The 16,070-nt window shown below is 47.7% G+C and overlaps 1 protein-coding gene across 1 annotated transcript; it reads right to left on the minus strand.

The window, feature by feature from the left end:
- Positions 1 to 2,855: 2,855 nt before the first annotated feature.
- On the minus strand, positions 2,856 to 9,700 carry LOC135575985 (mucin-2-like). The gene is made up of 3 exons (XM_065038220.1): positions 8,968 to 9,700; positions 4,295 to 4,475; positions 2,856 to 3,814 (listed from the first exon to the last, which is right to left on the minus strand). Exons 1-3 carry the CDS (start codon positions 9,658 to 9,660, stop codon positions 2,856 to 2,858), a joined length of 1,833 nt encoding a protein of 610 aa, XP_064894292.1. The 5' UTR covers positions 9,661 to 9,700.
- Between the last annotated feature and the right edge of the window lie 6,370 nt (positions 9,701 to 16,070).

Below are 16,070 nucleotides of genomic sequence, written 5' to 3' on the forward strand. Positions count from 1 at the left end.
AGCTGGAAGGCATTGTGAGGCAGAAAAACTACAATGTAGTTGCCATCACAGAAACATGTTGGGATGACTCTCATAACTGGAGTGCTGCATTAGATGGCTATAAACTCTTTAGAGGGACAGGTGAGGAAGTAGAGGAGGTGGGGTAGCCCTGTGTGTTAGGGAGTGTTTTGACTGTCTGGAGCTTGATGAGGGTGATGATAGGGTTGAGTGTCTATGGGTGAGAATCAAGGGGAAGGGCAACAAGGTGGACATCCTGGTGAGGATCTGTTACAGACCACCCAACCAGGATGAAAGAGGCAGATGGAATATTTTGCACGCAGCTCGTAGAAGTCGCTTGATCGCCAGCCCTTGTTCTTATGGGGGACTTCAACCTACCAGGTGTCTGCTGGAAATACAACACAGCAGAGATGAAACAGTCTAGGAGGCTCCCGGAGTGCATGGAAAGACAATTCCTGACACAGCTTGTCAGTCAGCCAACTAGGAAAGATGCCCCATTGGATCTGTTGTTTGTGAATAGAGAAGGACTTGTGGGCCGCGTGTTGGTTGGAGGTCACCTTGAGCACAGTGATCAGGGAGTGATTGAGTTTTCTGTCCTCTAAGGAAGGAGGGTGGTCAGCAGAGCTGCTGCTTTGGACTTCCGAAGGGCAGACTTTGACCTGTTTAGGAGGCTGGTTGGTAGAGTCCCATGGGAGGCAGTCCTGAAGGACAAGGGAGTCCAGGAAGGCTGGTCTCTCTTCAAGAAGGTGACCTCAGAGGTGCAGGAGCAGCTGTCCCCGTGTACTGGAAGGTGAAGTGGCGGGGAAGAAAGCCGGCCTGGCTGAATAGAGAGTGCGGCTGGAACTTAGGAATAAAAGGAGAATTTATAACCTTTGGAGGTGGAGCAGGCTACTCAGGAGGAATACAAGAATACAGTGAAGTTATGCAGGGAGAAAATCAGAAGAGCCGAAGCCCAACTAGACCTGAGCCTGGCCACTGCTGTGAAAGGCAACAAGAAATGTTTCTATAAATAGATCAGCAACCAAAGGAGAGCTAAGGAGAATCTCCATCCTATAGTGGATGCGGGGGCAACATAGTGACGGAGGATGAGGGAAAGGCTGAGGTACTAAATCATTTCTTCGCCTCAGGCTTTAATAGTCAGAACAGTTGTGCTCCAGGTACCCAGACAGGGATGGGGAGCAGAATGAAGCCCAAATAGTCCAAAGGGAAATGGTCGGTGACCTGCCACACCACTTGGGCACCCACAAAGTCTATGGAGCCAGATGGGATACAGCCAAGGGTGCTGAGGGAGCTGGCAGAGGTGATCACTAAGCCACTTTTCATTATCTATCAGCAATCCTGGCTAACTGGGGTGGTCTCACTTGACTGGAAGTTGGCTGAAGTGATGTCCATTTACAAGAAGGATCAGAAGGGGTATCTGGGGAATTACAGACCTTTCAGTCTGACCTCAGTGCTGGAGAAGGTCATGGAGCAGATCATGCTGAGTGCCATCACATGGCACATACAAGAAAACCAAGTGCCAGCTTAATATTAGCCAGCATGTGCCCAGGTGGCGAAAAAGGCCAACAGCATCCTGGCTTGTATCAGGAATAGTGTGGCCAGCAGGACTAGAGAAGTGGTTGTGCCACTGTACTTGGCACTGGTGAGGCCCCACCTTGAATTCTGTGTTTAGTTTTGGGCCCCTTATCGTAAGAAGGACATCGAGGTATTAGAGGGAGTGCAGAGGAGGTGACAAAGCTGCTGAGGGACCTGGAGCACAAGTCCGATGAAGAGCGTTTGAGGGAACTGGGGCTGTTTAGCCTTGAGAACAGGAGGCTGAGGGTAGACCTTATCACTGTCTACAACTACCTGAAAGGAGGTTGTAGCATGGAGGGTGCTGGTCTCTTCTCCCAGGTAGCAAGTGATAGGGCAAGAGGAAATGGTCTCAAGTTGTGCCAGTAGAGATTTAGATTGTATGTTAGGAAAAAATTATTCCTGGAAAGGGCTGTCAGGCATTGGAACAGGCTGCCCAGGGCAGTGGTGGAGTCACCATCCTTGGAGGTGTTTAAAACATGTTTAGACGAGGTTCTTAAGCACATGGTTTAGTGCTAGAGTTGGGTTATGGTTGGACTCGATGATCCTGAGGGTCTCTTCCAACTGAAATGATTCTATGATTCTATTTTCTGGAGTCCAAGCCTTTCTTTTTGTACCCACAGCCTGTTTTTAGGACCCACAGTTTCATTTTTAGGGTCCAAACCCTCATTGTTATGGTCCAAAGCCTTATTTATAAGTTCCAATATTTACACTTTGAAGGTGCAGAAACTCATTTTAGGACCCAGAGCATCGTTTTTAAGGGAACAGAGCATCATTTTTAAGGCCTGCAGTCTGATTTTGAAGGTCCAAAGCCTCATCTCTGGAGTCCTAAGTGTACTTTATGGTGTCCAATGCCTCATTTTTATTTTTCAAATCCTTATTTTTCAATTCTAAAGCCTCATTTTAGACTCCAAAGTCTCATTTTTAGGTTCCAAAATCTCAATTTTAGTTTGCAAAGTCTCATTTTCATGGTCCAAAGCATCATTTTTAGGATCTAGCCAGGCATTTTTAGGTAACAAGTCACATCTTGATTCACATCTTGTGTCCAAACCCATATTTGGAGTGTCCAAAGCCCTATTAGGGGGTTCAAAGCCTCAGGTTTAGGCCCCAAAGCTTCATTTTTAGGGTCCAAATCTCTGATTCTAGGATTGAAAGCCTCAGTTTTGTGGTCCAAACTCTCATTTAAGGGTACACACTTCTCACTTAGGGTGCAGAGCCTCGGTTTCTGAATGTCCAAAGCCTCATTTTTATCATCCACTTTTTAGGGTAGTTGTAGGGGTGGTAGTTTAGATGGTGCCTGGAGAGGTGCTGGTGGGTTTAGTGGGGGTGGTGGAGCTTGCGGTGGGAGTGGTGGCGTGGATGCTTGTGGTGGTGGGGGGGGTGATGGTGGGGATGGTAGCTGTGGTTATGGGAGTGGTGTGGGGGGTACTGGTGGTTGTGGGGGTGGTGGAGGTGATGGGGATGATGATGGTAGTGGGGGTGGTAGTCGTGGTTATGGGAGTGCTTGGGGGGGTACTAGTGGTTGTGGGGGTGGTGGAGGTGATGGGGATGATGGTGGTAGTGGGGGTGGTAGGGATGGGAGTGGTCATAGAGGTGGGGGGTTGTGGTGGGGGCGGTTTGTTAGTGTGGAGGGCATGGTAGGGGTAGAGGGGATGGTAGTGGTCATGGTGGTGGTTGGGCCAGTGGTGGTGGAGGTAGAATAGGTGGTAGGTGGGGGGTTGATGATTTGGGCTCATTGTGGGGGTATTGAGTGTTGTGGGGGTGCTTGTTGGGGTGTCTAATGTGGTGGGTGGGGTTAGTTGTGGTATTGGTGAGGTGGGGGTGAGTGTGGCGGTGATACTGGTGGTGGCGGTGCTGTTGCTGAGGGTGGTGGGTGCGGCGGTGGTGGTTGTGGTGGAGATGGTGGAGTTGGTGGGGGTGGGAATGGTTTGGGTGGTTGTGGGGGTGGTGGTGTGCGTGGTGGTGAGGGTGGTGATGCTGGTGCTGTTGGAGGTAGTGGGGGTTTTGGGCAGGGTGGTGGTTGCAGAGGTGTTGGTAGGGGTTGGTGATTGTGGGAGTGGTGGAGGTGATGTTTGTGCTGGGATGCTAATGAGGGTGGTGCTCATGGTGGTGGTGCTGGTAGTGAGGGTAAGGGTTGGTCTTGGTTGTAACAGTGGTAGTTGGGGGACTGGTGTTGGGGAAGGTGGGGGGGTTGTTGGTAGTGGCATAGGTGGAAGTGATGGTGGAGATGGTAGTTGTGGTAAGGCTTGTGGTGGGGGATGTGGTTGTGTTGCGGGGGTGGTGTGGGGTAGTTTTGGTTGTTATTGTGAGGGTGGTAGGGGTGCTGGTGGGAATGGATGTTGTGGTGGGGATGACGGAATTAGTGGTGGGTACTGGCAGAGGTGGTGGTGGGGATGGTTGTGGGGGGAGCAGTTGTGGTGATGGGGGGGACAGTGGTTGGTATGGTGCTGAAGGTGGTAGGGAGTGGTGGCAGGAGTAGTTAGGATAGTAGTAGTGGTGTTGTGGGTAGTGCTGGTGGTTCTGGGGGCGGTGGCAGTGGTTTGGGTGGTGGGCATGGTGGTTGGAGTGGTGGGAGTGGTGCTGGGAGTGGTGTGCACAGTAGTGGAAGAGGTGGTGAGGGTGGTATGGCTGGTGATTTTGCAGGGTGTGGTGGGGGGAGTCAGAGTTGCTGCTGAGTGGGTGGTGGTGGGAGGGGGTTGGTTATGGTGGGGAGTGGGGTGGCAACAGTGGTGGGGGCCGTAGGGGATGATGTTGCTGATAGTGGTAGTGATGATGGTGGTGGCAGAGAGGGTTGTGGTGCTGCAGCGGTGGTCACTGTGGGAGTAGAGGTGGTGGGGACTCGTGATGAGGGTTCTGGTGTTAGGGTTCCAAGAGCCACAAATCCTACAGCTCCAGGGACACTGGGGCTGCAAAAGGCATAGCAAGGAGAGCACGGCACCAACATTGCCCATTGGAGAAATTTCTCAACTGGGCCACCCATGCATGCTGGGTGCAATTAGGGGTAGGGTAGGGGAGGGATTCTGAAAGCCACAAATCCTACAGCTCCAGGCACACTGGTCTGCAAAAGGCATGACAAGGAGAGCATATCACCGAACCAACATCGCTCCCTGCGCACCTTTCTCATCTGGGACACCCATACATGTGGAGACCTCAGCTCAAGGAACGGGATGCCATTAGGTTAACAGTGTTAGGGTTCCGAGAACCACAAAGCCTGTAGCTGCAAGGACACTGGGGCTGCAAAAAGCACTCCAAGGGGAACATGCTCTCTGGTGCCACTTGCTCAGAAAGATCTGTTCCTGTTGCTCGAGGCCTGCACATTGTCCTGGTTTTGCTAAAAACAAGTTTTTCTTTCAGTGAATTTTGCCAGTCAGCTAAAGCCTTCGTATTAACTGCATTTTCCTGGAGAACCAGACACATGTTTTGGTAAACCTAGCAATGGAATGCAAATTTATTGATAAGCACGGATGGACATCTCGCGAGAGGGGCGACGAGAAACAAGAGACCAAGAAACTGACCAACTGTGTATAACATCCCATTCACGTGAATACTTCATATAAAGTGGGAGATCACGAGGATCTCGTCCCTTTTGCCCTTTTTTCCCTTCTGCTTATGGCCGACATTAGAAGAGGACCTTGCTAGTCGTCCCTGCGAACTGAGGCCAGTGACAGACTGAATCCAGCTCCGACTGGCTGCAGAGTCTAATCCAGGACTTTGGTTGCCGGCTCTGCAGTTGCTGAGACTTTCAAGATTGGTTTTGTATATTTTGTATTATTTTCTCTATTCTTATTAGTAGCATTAGTAAAACATCTTTAAAGGGGGGAGAGGGAGGGGGAAGAGGGGGGAGGGGGGGAGAGGGGGTTAACAATATATCTGCCAGGGTTTTATTGTCACCCCGCAATCTTAACCTTCGACACACATGCACAGCACTGCTCTTTGAACACGCTCTGTGCTGCTATCTGGTTATTAGAATTCGGTGCTGCATCTCAAGAGCTGTACCTGCGCAGTTGCACTCTGAACGTGCTGTGTGCTGTCACCTTGTGACTAAAGTTAGGAACTGCGCCTAAAGAACCGCGCATGCGCAAAGGCTCGGGTTTGCTGTGCTCTCTGCTGCCGCCTGTTGGCTAAATCTCGGCACCACGTCTGGATCACGGCTCTGTGAGGGTGCTCTCTGCTTCCCCCTGCTGACGAATTTCTAGTACTACACCTCAAACCCCCACCTGGGTAGTGTCATGTGTAAACATACCTGTGCTGCTGCCTTGTGAGTAACATCAGGTACAGCAGCTCACAAACCGTGCATGCACGCTTGCAGCACTGGTGAGGAAAGTGCGGTACTGCAGCTCCGCTCCACACTTTCACACTGGCACACCCGTGCTCGGTACAGGCCGCCTGCCCATACGGACCAAGCGGTGCTGCAGGGCCTGTGAGGTCATGTCGCTGCGCCAGCTGCTGCCTCTTGTTAAGGAAACACCACCACCCCCTCACGTGCCTCATGATTCTGCACATAGCTGTACGTGGCTTCACACACATAAATGCAAGAGTTGTCCTTGCAAACTTTTCTGTATTTGTACAAGCGTATGCCTTCATGTCTATGTTTGCAGACGCATGGGCATTTAGTTGGGTGGATAAGTGTACAAGTGCTGGTGTGTATTCACATGCGTTTGTGGAAACTCCTGTGCCTATGTGTAGGTGCACAATCAAGAGTGTGCATGTGGACAGATACTAGGGAAATATGCCAGGTAAGACTCGAACAAAAGAGCCAAAAAATTTTCCTTGCAATACCTTCAAAACCACATGAAGAAATATACCTAGCTGTGGGTCTATAAGACAAATGCTACCAAAGAGCTTTTATAGTGAAAGAAGGCAAGACTGTGGGTTCACAAGTTGGATCATGATGCAAAAGTGCATGCGTCTGTGAGAGTACAAATGTGTGAGTAATTGTTTTATACCTGATGAGGAGAAAGGCAAGAAAATAAAAGGCAAAGCAAAGAATATGGAAAGCAAAAGGGAAGGGGAGATAAGGTAAATGAAGGCAAGGGAAGGGAAGGCAAAGCAATGAAAAAGGCAAGGCAAGCAAGGAAACAGAAGGCAAGGGAAAAACGAAGACAGGGAGAAGGCAAGTAAGGCAAGTCAAGGAAAAGGCCAGGCAAGGCAAAAGGCAAGGCAACGCAAAGGAGAAGGGAAGCCAAGGCAATACAATAGGTAAGGAAGGGCAAGGCAAAAGGCACAGGAAGGGAAGGCAAGGGAAAAGACAAAGCAAATCAAGGTAAGAGGCAATGTAAGTCATAGGAAGGCAAAAGAATGCAAAAGGCCAGACATGGCAAAGCAAAGCAAGGCAAGACAAAATGCAAGGCAAGACAAAATGCAAGGCAATGCAAAGGAAGGAAACACAAGGCAAAAGGCAAGGCAGTGGAAAAAGGCAAGGCAACTGAAGGCAACAAGAGGCAAAAGGCAATGCCTGGCGAGGCAAAAGGCAAGGAAAGGCAAGCAGTCCTACAACAGAAGGGTCATCTGGGAGACCAGACAAGGCAGACAGCTGTTTAATGTCCTCAGTCTCTACAGCTGCTATACCAAAGGCCCACTGATACCCTTTTTGGTCCTTAAAATACCCTCTCCTGGGATAGTCTATACCAAATACCCACGGAACATCTGGGCCAGTCAAAACAGTGTGTTTTTCCCACTCTTTTTCCAGTTAGGCCCACTTCAGCTTCTAATAGAGTCAATTCCTCGGATTCCCCAGTCACTCCTTCAATAATGAAGGATTCTGACGCTTCATGATTCGGTGGCATCATGGTACCCTGTGTGTCAGTGTCTACCTGGGCTTTATACTCATATGGTTCTGATGTACCAGGCCATCAAATCCACACTGTCCAATAAGCTCGATTGTCATTGTTCCTCTCCTCCACTTGCCTGGAGGCAGGGCCTCACTGTCGAGGGTTAAGATTGCGGGGTGACAATAAAACCCTGGCAGATCCTGGTGATCTCCCACTTTATATAAAGTATTCACGTGAATGGAATGTCATACACAGTTGGTCAGTTTCTTGCTCACTTGTTTCTCGTCGCCCCTCTCGCGAGATGTCCATCTGTGCTTATCAATAAGTTTGCATTCCATTGCTAGGTTTACCAAAACATGTGTCTGGTTCTCCAGGAAAATGCCGCTAATATGAAGGCTTTAGCTGACAGGCAAATTCACTAAAAGAGAAACTTGTTTTTAGCAAAACCAGGACATTCCACCCCTTATAATATGCCATTCACTGAATGCTTAAACCTTATAAATACAATCTATCAATACAATCTAATTAATCACTACTACCATATATATATATACATATGTACATATATACACAGGAGTAATTAATCAGTGGACCATCCTTTAAAAAGTTCATTAAGTTCATTTTGTCATGACAGTCTCCCAGGGCACAATGGGATGCTTTTGCCAGTTTTTTCCAGTTAGGCTCATTTCAGCCTCTACAACAGTCAGTTCCTGGGATCCCCCAGTTACTCCAACAATATTGATGGATTGCGTTCCTTTATAATTAGAAGGAATTATTGTGCATTGAGCACCAGTGTCCACTAAAGCTTTGTACTCCTGGGGGTGTGTTGTACCAGGCCATCGTATTTGTACAGTCCTCTGTTATCCCTTTCCTCCACCTGGTTGGAGGCAGGGCACCTCTGATTTCTGTTTTGCACAGTCTCTGGGTGTGAATTAGAGGTTCCTTCAAGAGCATCAGAATCTCTTCTGCTCCTTTTGTAAACTGGAGCAGCCACCTTCCTAGGAGTTTTTCCTTTTATCTCACGTACTCGTTCTTGAAGTTCTGAGGTAGGTCTTCCATGCCGCTTATTCATGTTTTCTCCCTGCTCATGTAGGAAGAACCACAGCGAACCTCTTTTTGTGGGCTGCCTCTGTCCTCTCTCTCGAGATTGGAAACGCCTTTTCCTAATAGCTGAAACATAGGTTTGTGCAGGTCGTGAATGGTACGTGTCTTCTCTGAGTTCTTTGATTTCTTGCAATATCTTTTCAAACCGGTCATCAGATTTTTCACACAGTTTCTCTACAGCAGAGACACAAGCCCGTAGAGAACCAGCAAGGCTGTCCTCAAAGTTCCGGAGCTGCTCAATCACTTCATTAATCTCTTGTAGACCTCCAGCTGACCAGACCATTCCTGCCAATGACTTAGCATATGCAGGGGGTGCACTTTGTACAAATCTGCGCCACAGAGATCGTGTACAATTGATTCTATCTGGGTCTGTCCCCTCTTGGTTGTCTGATCCAAAACAGATGATCTCTCGCACAGCTAATTCTCTCAGGAACTGAATACCTCTCTCCATAGTATTCCATTTCCCCAACTTGGATATACAATCTTCCTTGTAGGGAAATCTTACTTTCGTAGCTGCCAGGAGTCTGGTCCAGAGAGTAGTGGCGTTAGACTCTCTTGAAATTGCCCTATCAATGGTGGAATCTCTTGACAGAGATCCCAGCTGCCTGGCTTCACCACCTTCCAATTCAATTGTTTCTGCCACATTGTCCCAGCATCGGAGCAGCCAGGTTAAAATATTCTCGCCTTCACGACGACTGAAGTCTTTTCGCAGATCTCTCAGTTCACCTGGAGAAAAGGACCGAGTGGTGGTCACTTCATCTCCTCCCTGTCCTGATGATGCACCTTGGGTTGATGTTGGCCCTGTGCCATCATCTGCTGCACAGGTAGTCTTTCTAGTGACTTTCTTACAACCAGCAACTGATGCTGATATGGGTTCACCATCATTTGATTTATTTCCAGAGTCGGAATGACTGTCACAGTGATTACTGTGGTTACAGCAGCAACAGTGTCCAGTGTGTGAAGAAGGGGGGGCTGCCTTGTTAGCCATTGAGGCTGGAGAAGTAATGTTATCTGCAATGACCTTGGCAGAGGAGCTCTGCGGAGGAGCTGTAGCTTCAGCCTGCGAGGCCGCCGTTGGGGGGGCAGTGGCTGCAGCGTCAGTTTTCGCTGTTTTGCTCTTTCTCGAGCGGCTCGGAGTGCTTTTTGCTAAAGCTTCCGAAGACGCACCGCAAATCTCAGGACAACAAAGAGACGCAAACCTCCTGTTGAACCCCATTTCTCTTAACAGAAGCACAAACTGACACACATTCAGCAAACCAGATAACACCATCACAGTTCTATCAAAACTCCAAGGATATTCAAAATTCTCTAAAACATTTGCGAACTGTCCTAGCGAAAAAATGAAAGTATTGTTAGTCAGCCTTTCTAAAGATTCGCTTGACCAATTAGCAAACACAGAGCCGTACTGCTCTTTAATCTCTCCTGGAGGCTTTTCAAGGTAAAGCAGAAGCGAGTAAAAATTCATTAGCGGCTGCAGTATAATGAAATAAACCAGTGACAAACCACACAGTATCATCATGACCATTGTCCAGTTCCTTGTTGTTATATAATGAATACTTCGATTTAAAAAGAAAGCCCAACACAGATATGGAATCAGTGAGCACAATGTAGAAAATAACTGATACAACTTATGCCATAACATCTTTAAATCAGTGTAATTCACTTTGCCTTAATACAACTAAATAATATCCAAAGCAAACGGATGCGTGAGTATCACAACTCTGTGAGTTGGCACCGTGCCAAGAAAACTGAAAGGTACGTCAGAGCAGTAGAAAAGCCAGAAATCTTCAAATTTACCCCTTTCTCTTGCCCCACGTTGGGCGCCAATTATCTGTCGAGGGTTAAGATTGCGGGGTGACAATAAAACCCTGGCAGATGTATTGTTAACCCCCTCTTCCCCCCCCCCCCACTTCCCCCTCCCTCTTCCCCCTTTCCACTAAGGAGAGGCGATTGGGAGGAAAAGAAGGGCAGAGTGAAGAGAGTTGGAAAAAATTAAAGATGTTTTACTAATACTACTAATAGGAATAGAGAAAATAATACAAAATATACAAAACCAATCTTGAAACTCTCAGCAACTGCAGAGCCGGCAACCGAAGTCCTGGATTAGACTCTGCAGCCAGTCGGAGCTGGATTCAGTCTGTCACTGGCCTCAGTTCGCAGGGACGAATAGCAAGGTCCTCTCCTAATGTCGGCCATAAGCAGAAGGGAAAAGGCAAAAAGGGGCGAGATCCTTGTGATCTCCCACTTTATATAAAGTATTCACGTGAATGGGATGTTATACACAGTTGGTCAGTTTCTTGCTCACTTGTTTCTCGTCGCCCCTCTCGCGAGATGTCCATCTGTGCTTATCAATAAGTTTGCATTCCATTGCTAGGTTTACCAAAACATGTGTCTGGTTCTCCAGGAAAATGCAGCTAATATGAAGGCTTTAGCTGACAGGCAAATTCACTAAAAGAGAAACTTGTTTTTAGCAAAACCAGGACACCCACTCTTTACTTGACTCTAGTAGGGAGACACAAGAATCCCTCCTACCCTGGCTGGAAAGCCTCCCACTGGTAAATGGAGCAGCTTTTCTCTTGAGAGCTTTCTTTTTCAACACACATAGTCATGTCTCTAGGTCAGCAGTGTGTTTTCCATGCCAATTACTCATATCTTCCCCCGGTCATGCAGGAAAAAACATAATTAACCTTGTGACGTGTTCTGTTTCTCTCAAGCTGGTCCTGCAGAAGGGCATCTTCTGTTAACAGCTGTGACTTGGGCCCATGCAGGTGACAAGTAGGATCTATCCTTCCTCTCCACAGCCAAGACACAGGCTTGTAGGGGAGAAAAAGGAGTGTCTTCATATGGTCACATAATGTTTTCTACTTCACCCACAGCTGATGGCTGATCTCCTACTGAAATGAAGAATAATCCCAAAGTGTGAGTATAAGTCGGTGGTGTGCTCTGCACAAACTCCTGCAGTATACCTGGGGTACATGGCACTTCATCAGGATCTATATTTGTCTATGGGTCACTGTAAATTATCTCTCACACAGCCAGTTTTCTCAGATACCTAACAGATTTCTCCATGGTGGCCCATTTGGTTGGGCAGCATACAATATAATTTTTTAAAGTGTATCTCATTTTTACGGCTGACAAGATTCATCTCCAGAGGCTTTGATTTTGTTTCTTCTTTGCAATTGCCTTATCAATGCCACCATCTTGGGCCAGGGATCCCAACTGACTGGCTTCATTGCCATCTAATTACAAACTATTGGCCCCATCATCCCAGCATCGAATCAGCCAAGTGTCAATTGGCTCACCTTCACAATGTCTAAAGTCTTGTTTCACAGTCCTCAGCTCCTTCAGAGATAAGGAGCGGTCTTTTAGCTCTTCCTATACTGATTGCTTTGCTTTAGAAGGACCCTCTCTTTTCTCCTCTGGCTGTTCTTCACCTTCACCTTGTTCTATTCCAGAAATAACCTCTTCCTGCTCTTCATCTTCCTTCATAATGGATTCCAATTGTGTTTTCTTTTGCCTCCTGCTTGAAGCAGCAACTAATACTGCCGAAGTCTGAATGGCCACGTCACATATTGTGGAGATTTGTGTGGATCCAGTAACTGGCATTGCAGTTGTAGTTGCCACGGCTACAGTGACAATTGTTGAAGTTGTGATGGCTGCAGTATCTGCAGTCAGCGTTGGTGTGGCTGCGGTGCCCGAGTTGCAGTAGCAGCATTAACTGTGGTTGGCACCGGAGTGACTGCAGTATCCAAGGCAGGAACTGGAGTTGCTGCAGCTTGTTGAGGGGGTTGCAGTAGCTGTTGTATCTGTTGTCAGAATTGGTGTGTCTGCAGAATCTGTCACAGGAGTTTAAGTGGCTACAGTGCACATTGCTGAGGTTTCAACAGCTGTAACATCTGTCGCAGAAGTTTGAATTGCCACAATCCTCCTGAGTAGTTTTACCACCAGCAAAGACTGACACACATTCCAGAGACCAAGTGATACCAACAAGTTTAACTCAATTGTCCAGGGATATTCAAAATTCCCAAAAGCATCTGTAATTTTCCATAATGAAAAAGGCAAAGGGTAGTTGAACAGCTCTCCTAAAAGATCACTCCTGCAACTGAAAAAAACCCAAAAGGTACAGTTCTCTTTAATTTCTTTTGCTTCTACCTAGGAATTCCAAAAATGCATACTCCTGAAGTATGACAACAACGAATAGAAATATACCATCAGCTTAACTGTCACCACAAAATGCAATGCTACACAATCCAGCAACAAAGCCATTAAACCAACTTTATCGCAACTTCCAGAGATGATGTTCTGCACATAAACAGTAAAAAGAAGCATCAATCCCAAAAAAGGCATTACTGAATACAACCAAGTTAGCAAATAAGACAAATAATAGCAGATTTGCAACAACATCCTTTAAATCAAGATAATAACTGCAATCTGCTTTATCATCACCAAATGACCTGTAAAGCACACAAGATCTATCATTTTCTGAGGTGTCCTCCCACCAGAGGATTAGAACTCTGACCACTCAAATTGGGAGTCCAATGTTGTCTCACTTGCCCTACCCAGGAAGCTGTTAAGGCAAATTGTCAGAGACCACTCTTAGCCCTTCTCACTCAAGCCCCACCCTATTTGGTGCAAATAAAGCTGTCACCTTCTACTGCAAGGTGACGATAAGCTGTGGCAGATGCTCTCTGTTAACCCGCTACCGTCTCCACTAGGAGAGGTAACAGGAGGAAAAGGAAGAGAGACTTACAAGTTATAAAAGTTAAAAATGCTACTAATAAATAGAGAAAATAATACAAAATATACAAAATCAATCTTGAATTTCCTGGGATAGTGCAATTGCTCCAGCACCTGCAGGGCAGGTACCTGGAAGTCCTGGGCTGGATTTGGCAGTAAACTGGAACTGGATTCAGGGATGTAGGCTCTGGAACCAGGCCTCAGATTGCAGGCATGACAGGCAGGATCCTCCTTAGATGCTGGCCATGGTCGAAGAGAGCGAGACCCTCATGATCTCCCACTTTTATAGGGTGTATGATGTGGATGGGATGGAATACTTAGGTCAGTTTTAGTCACCTGTTCTGTCTGCCTCTCCTTGCAAATATGCCTCTTTAACTTATGGGATATGCAAAATTTATCAGTAACCTTTGCTGCCATAACAATAGGTCTAAACATGGGGCTCTTCTGCATACCATTGCTACTGTCATCAGCTCTGGAGTAAACAGTGTCTGAAAAACACGCAGACAAATTTAGAAAAGTGCAGTTACTTAGAAGAACTTAGCTGAAAGGAAAATTCACTGATAGAGAGCTGGTCTTGTTTTTAATAAAGCCAGGACAGTCATGCATGCTTTCAGTAAGAGGAACGATCCTCCAGCCATCTGGTCACTGCAATAAAGTGGCTGCTTTTTAACACTTTCAAAATAGTGATAAGGAGCCTTTTTGCCAAATTTCAGTATCACCTCCCTCCTGATCCCACCACACATTGGCAGGATTGTCTCTGGGCTGACTCATGCTACGTGGGGACGAGCCACAGAGAGCAGAGCCTGGTTCCTGCAGGCCATAGCCACCACAGGTGGTCTGTGACACCACCAGCTGGGATGTCGTTGTGGCCCCCATGCACCTCCTCTGATCTGGGCACTGGTGATCTGCAGGTCACAGTTGGCCACCTTCAGCTCTGACCCATGCAGCACCGTGTCTACAGCAGAAGGACCCTGCATTGCTCCTTTCATGCAGAGCTTCTCCCTGCAGCGCAAGGGGATCTCCCCGGGCAGGCTGAGCGCTGACCCTGGCAGGCGGCAGAGTCCCTGCCCTGTCACAGCCCTGGGGTGCAGGGACCCTGCTCTGCAGGACAGCCCTGGGCACCCCTGGGTGCAGACTCTTGATTCACAGCTCTTCAAACCTGCCTGACAGGAGCCCTATCCTTACAGATCCTATAAGCTGTGGCTGTGCCAGTTTTAGGAGGTGCCTCCAGGAGCTACAGCTGCGTTGCCCTGCACCCAGAGACTTACCATGTCAAGGACTGCAGAGATTTCAATTCCAGTGATCTCTCAGCTTCCTCCCAGCCCAGACTGTGTTTTCCTCTCTCTGCCTGGCTCCTCTGCCCTCGGTGCTGCAGGCAGAGCCCTCAGCCCCGCTGCGCTTTGCAGAGGAGCTGCTCCTGGGCAGAGCTGTCTCTCTGCAGTGCTGCCGCTTGCCATGAGCTCCCTCTGTCCCAGGAGCCCAGCCCAGCTCAGCAGCACAGCAGCAGCACAAGGCACTTTAATGACCTCTCTGGCGGGTTTGGTGCTGAGTCCATGAACATCAGATGGTGATAAGAAGTTGAAGAATCTCCTCAAGAAGTCAAAGTCTGATGCAAACTCAAAAGTTTCTTGTAGTGTTAATGGGTCCCAATGTGGGGCATCACTGACATGGCTTGTGTACTTGTTAGGGGAGAAAACTGGAAGCAGTGAGGACAGTTAGATACAAGCAATGTGAAGGTGGCTCTGGTGTGTTAATCTGGATGTGTTACTTAAGACAAAGGTCCAATCCCTGATCCAAGCATCTGAAAAGGCAGATTGTGTTCCCCACTGTGCTGGTTTGACTGAAAATTAGTTAATTTTCCTCATGCAGTTAGAAACCTTTCTTTTTCATAGCTAGCATGGTCATTGTTTGAACTTAGTCTGAGAACAAGAGGATAACACCCCAGAACAGAGTTAATCTTTTTCAGTTGCTCTGGTCTGGTCTGAGAGCCAAGGACATTCTGAGCACTCTGCCCACAGGTGTGAGGCATTGAGGAAGAGGGGGCATGTATGGGGCAGAGCTTGACTGACACCCAGATTGATCAATACTAGTATTCTATCCCATTAGTGTCATGCTTCATATTTAAGGAGAGTTGGAATCTTCCAGTCTCTCTCTGGCTCTTCTCTTCGGTCTTGGTGACCTGTTCAGGGGAGTTATGTTTGGGACTTTCTTTCATTCAGGGGTCGAGGAGGGGGGTGAGTGAGCAGCTACCATGGTTATATTTCTAGCTTGGGTTAAACCATGGCAACTGGAGATAAGTAAAGGAACAGAACAGCATCTAGTAGAATAATGTTTTGGCTATTACCAAGAACTTATTTTCTCCAGCTGTGGGTGCAAAATCACAACTGAAGGTCAGAACTTTACTTGACAACCTTCCTGACAAAAATGAAGAGATCCAATAAAGAAAGGGAAGACCCCAGACTCTAATTTTGCAATTAGACACAAGAGGGGTGGGTGCTTGGATCTGATCTGAAACGCTGCAAGACAGCTGAGTTATGACAGGGGAAGACTTTCTGTTTTGCACTGAGTCAGCATTGGTGAAGCTTTTCTGTATCTTATGGAGCCAGCTCAGGTGAGTGTATCTGCAACGGCCAGTGAAATCTGCAGTGGCCTCTGTGGTGGCCTGTCCATCTGCAATGCTGTCGGCAGCAGCAAAGATGGCTGTATCTGCAGCTGCATGGGTGATACTGTGAGTGTCTGCAGTGGTCTCTGCATCTGCAATGGCACCTGCATCTCCGATTGTCTCTGCACCTGACTGCCTCAGCAATGGTCTCTGCAGTGATTTCTACAATGGTATCTGCAGCTGCAGAAGAAGCTGCATCTGCAGCACCTAAACCAACATCTGTAGCT

Source organism: Columba livia, chromosome 21, assembly GCF_036013475.1.
Source record: "Columba livia isolate bColLiv1 breed racing homer chromosome 21, bColLiv1.pat.W.v2, whole genome shotgun sequence".
NCBI lineage: Eukaryota > Metazoa > Chordata > Aves > Columbiformes > Columbidae > Columba > Columba livia.

What these genes read in the sequence shown, in the direction of transcription:
- LOC135575985 (XM_065038220.1), bottom strand. Translation starts at nt 9,660, where the DNA reads ATGGGGTTCAACAGGAGGTTTGCGTCTCTTTGTTGTCCTGAGATTTGC. An exon ending in CCACTACTCTCTGGACCAGA is followed by an intron (nt 4,476 to 8,967) that starts CTCCTGGCAGCT and finishes TGCCTTTTGCAG; the next exon opens with CCCCAGTGTCCCTGGAGCTG. An exon ending in CCCCTACGGCCCCCACCACT is followed by an intron (nt 3,815 to 4,294) that starts GTTGCCACCCCA and finishes CCCCACCACAAG; the next exon opens with CCTTACCACAACTACCATCT.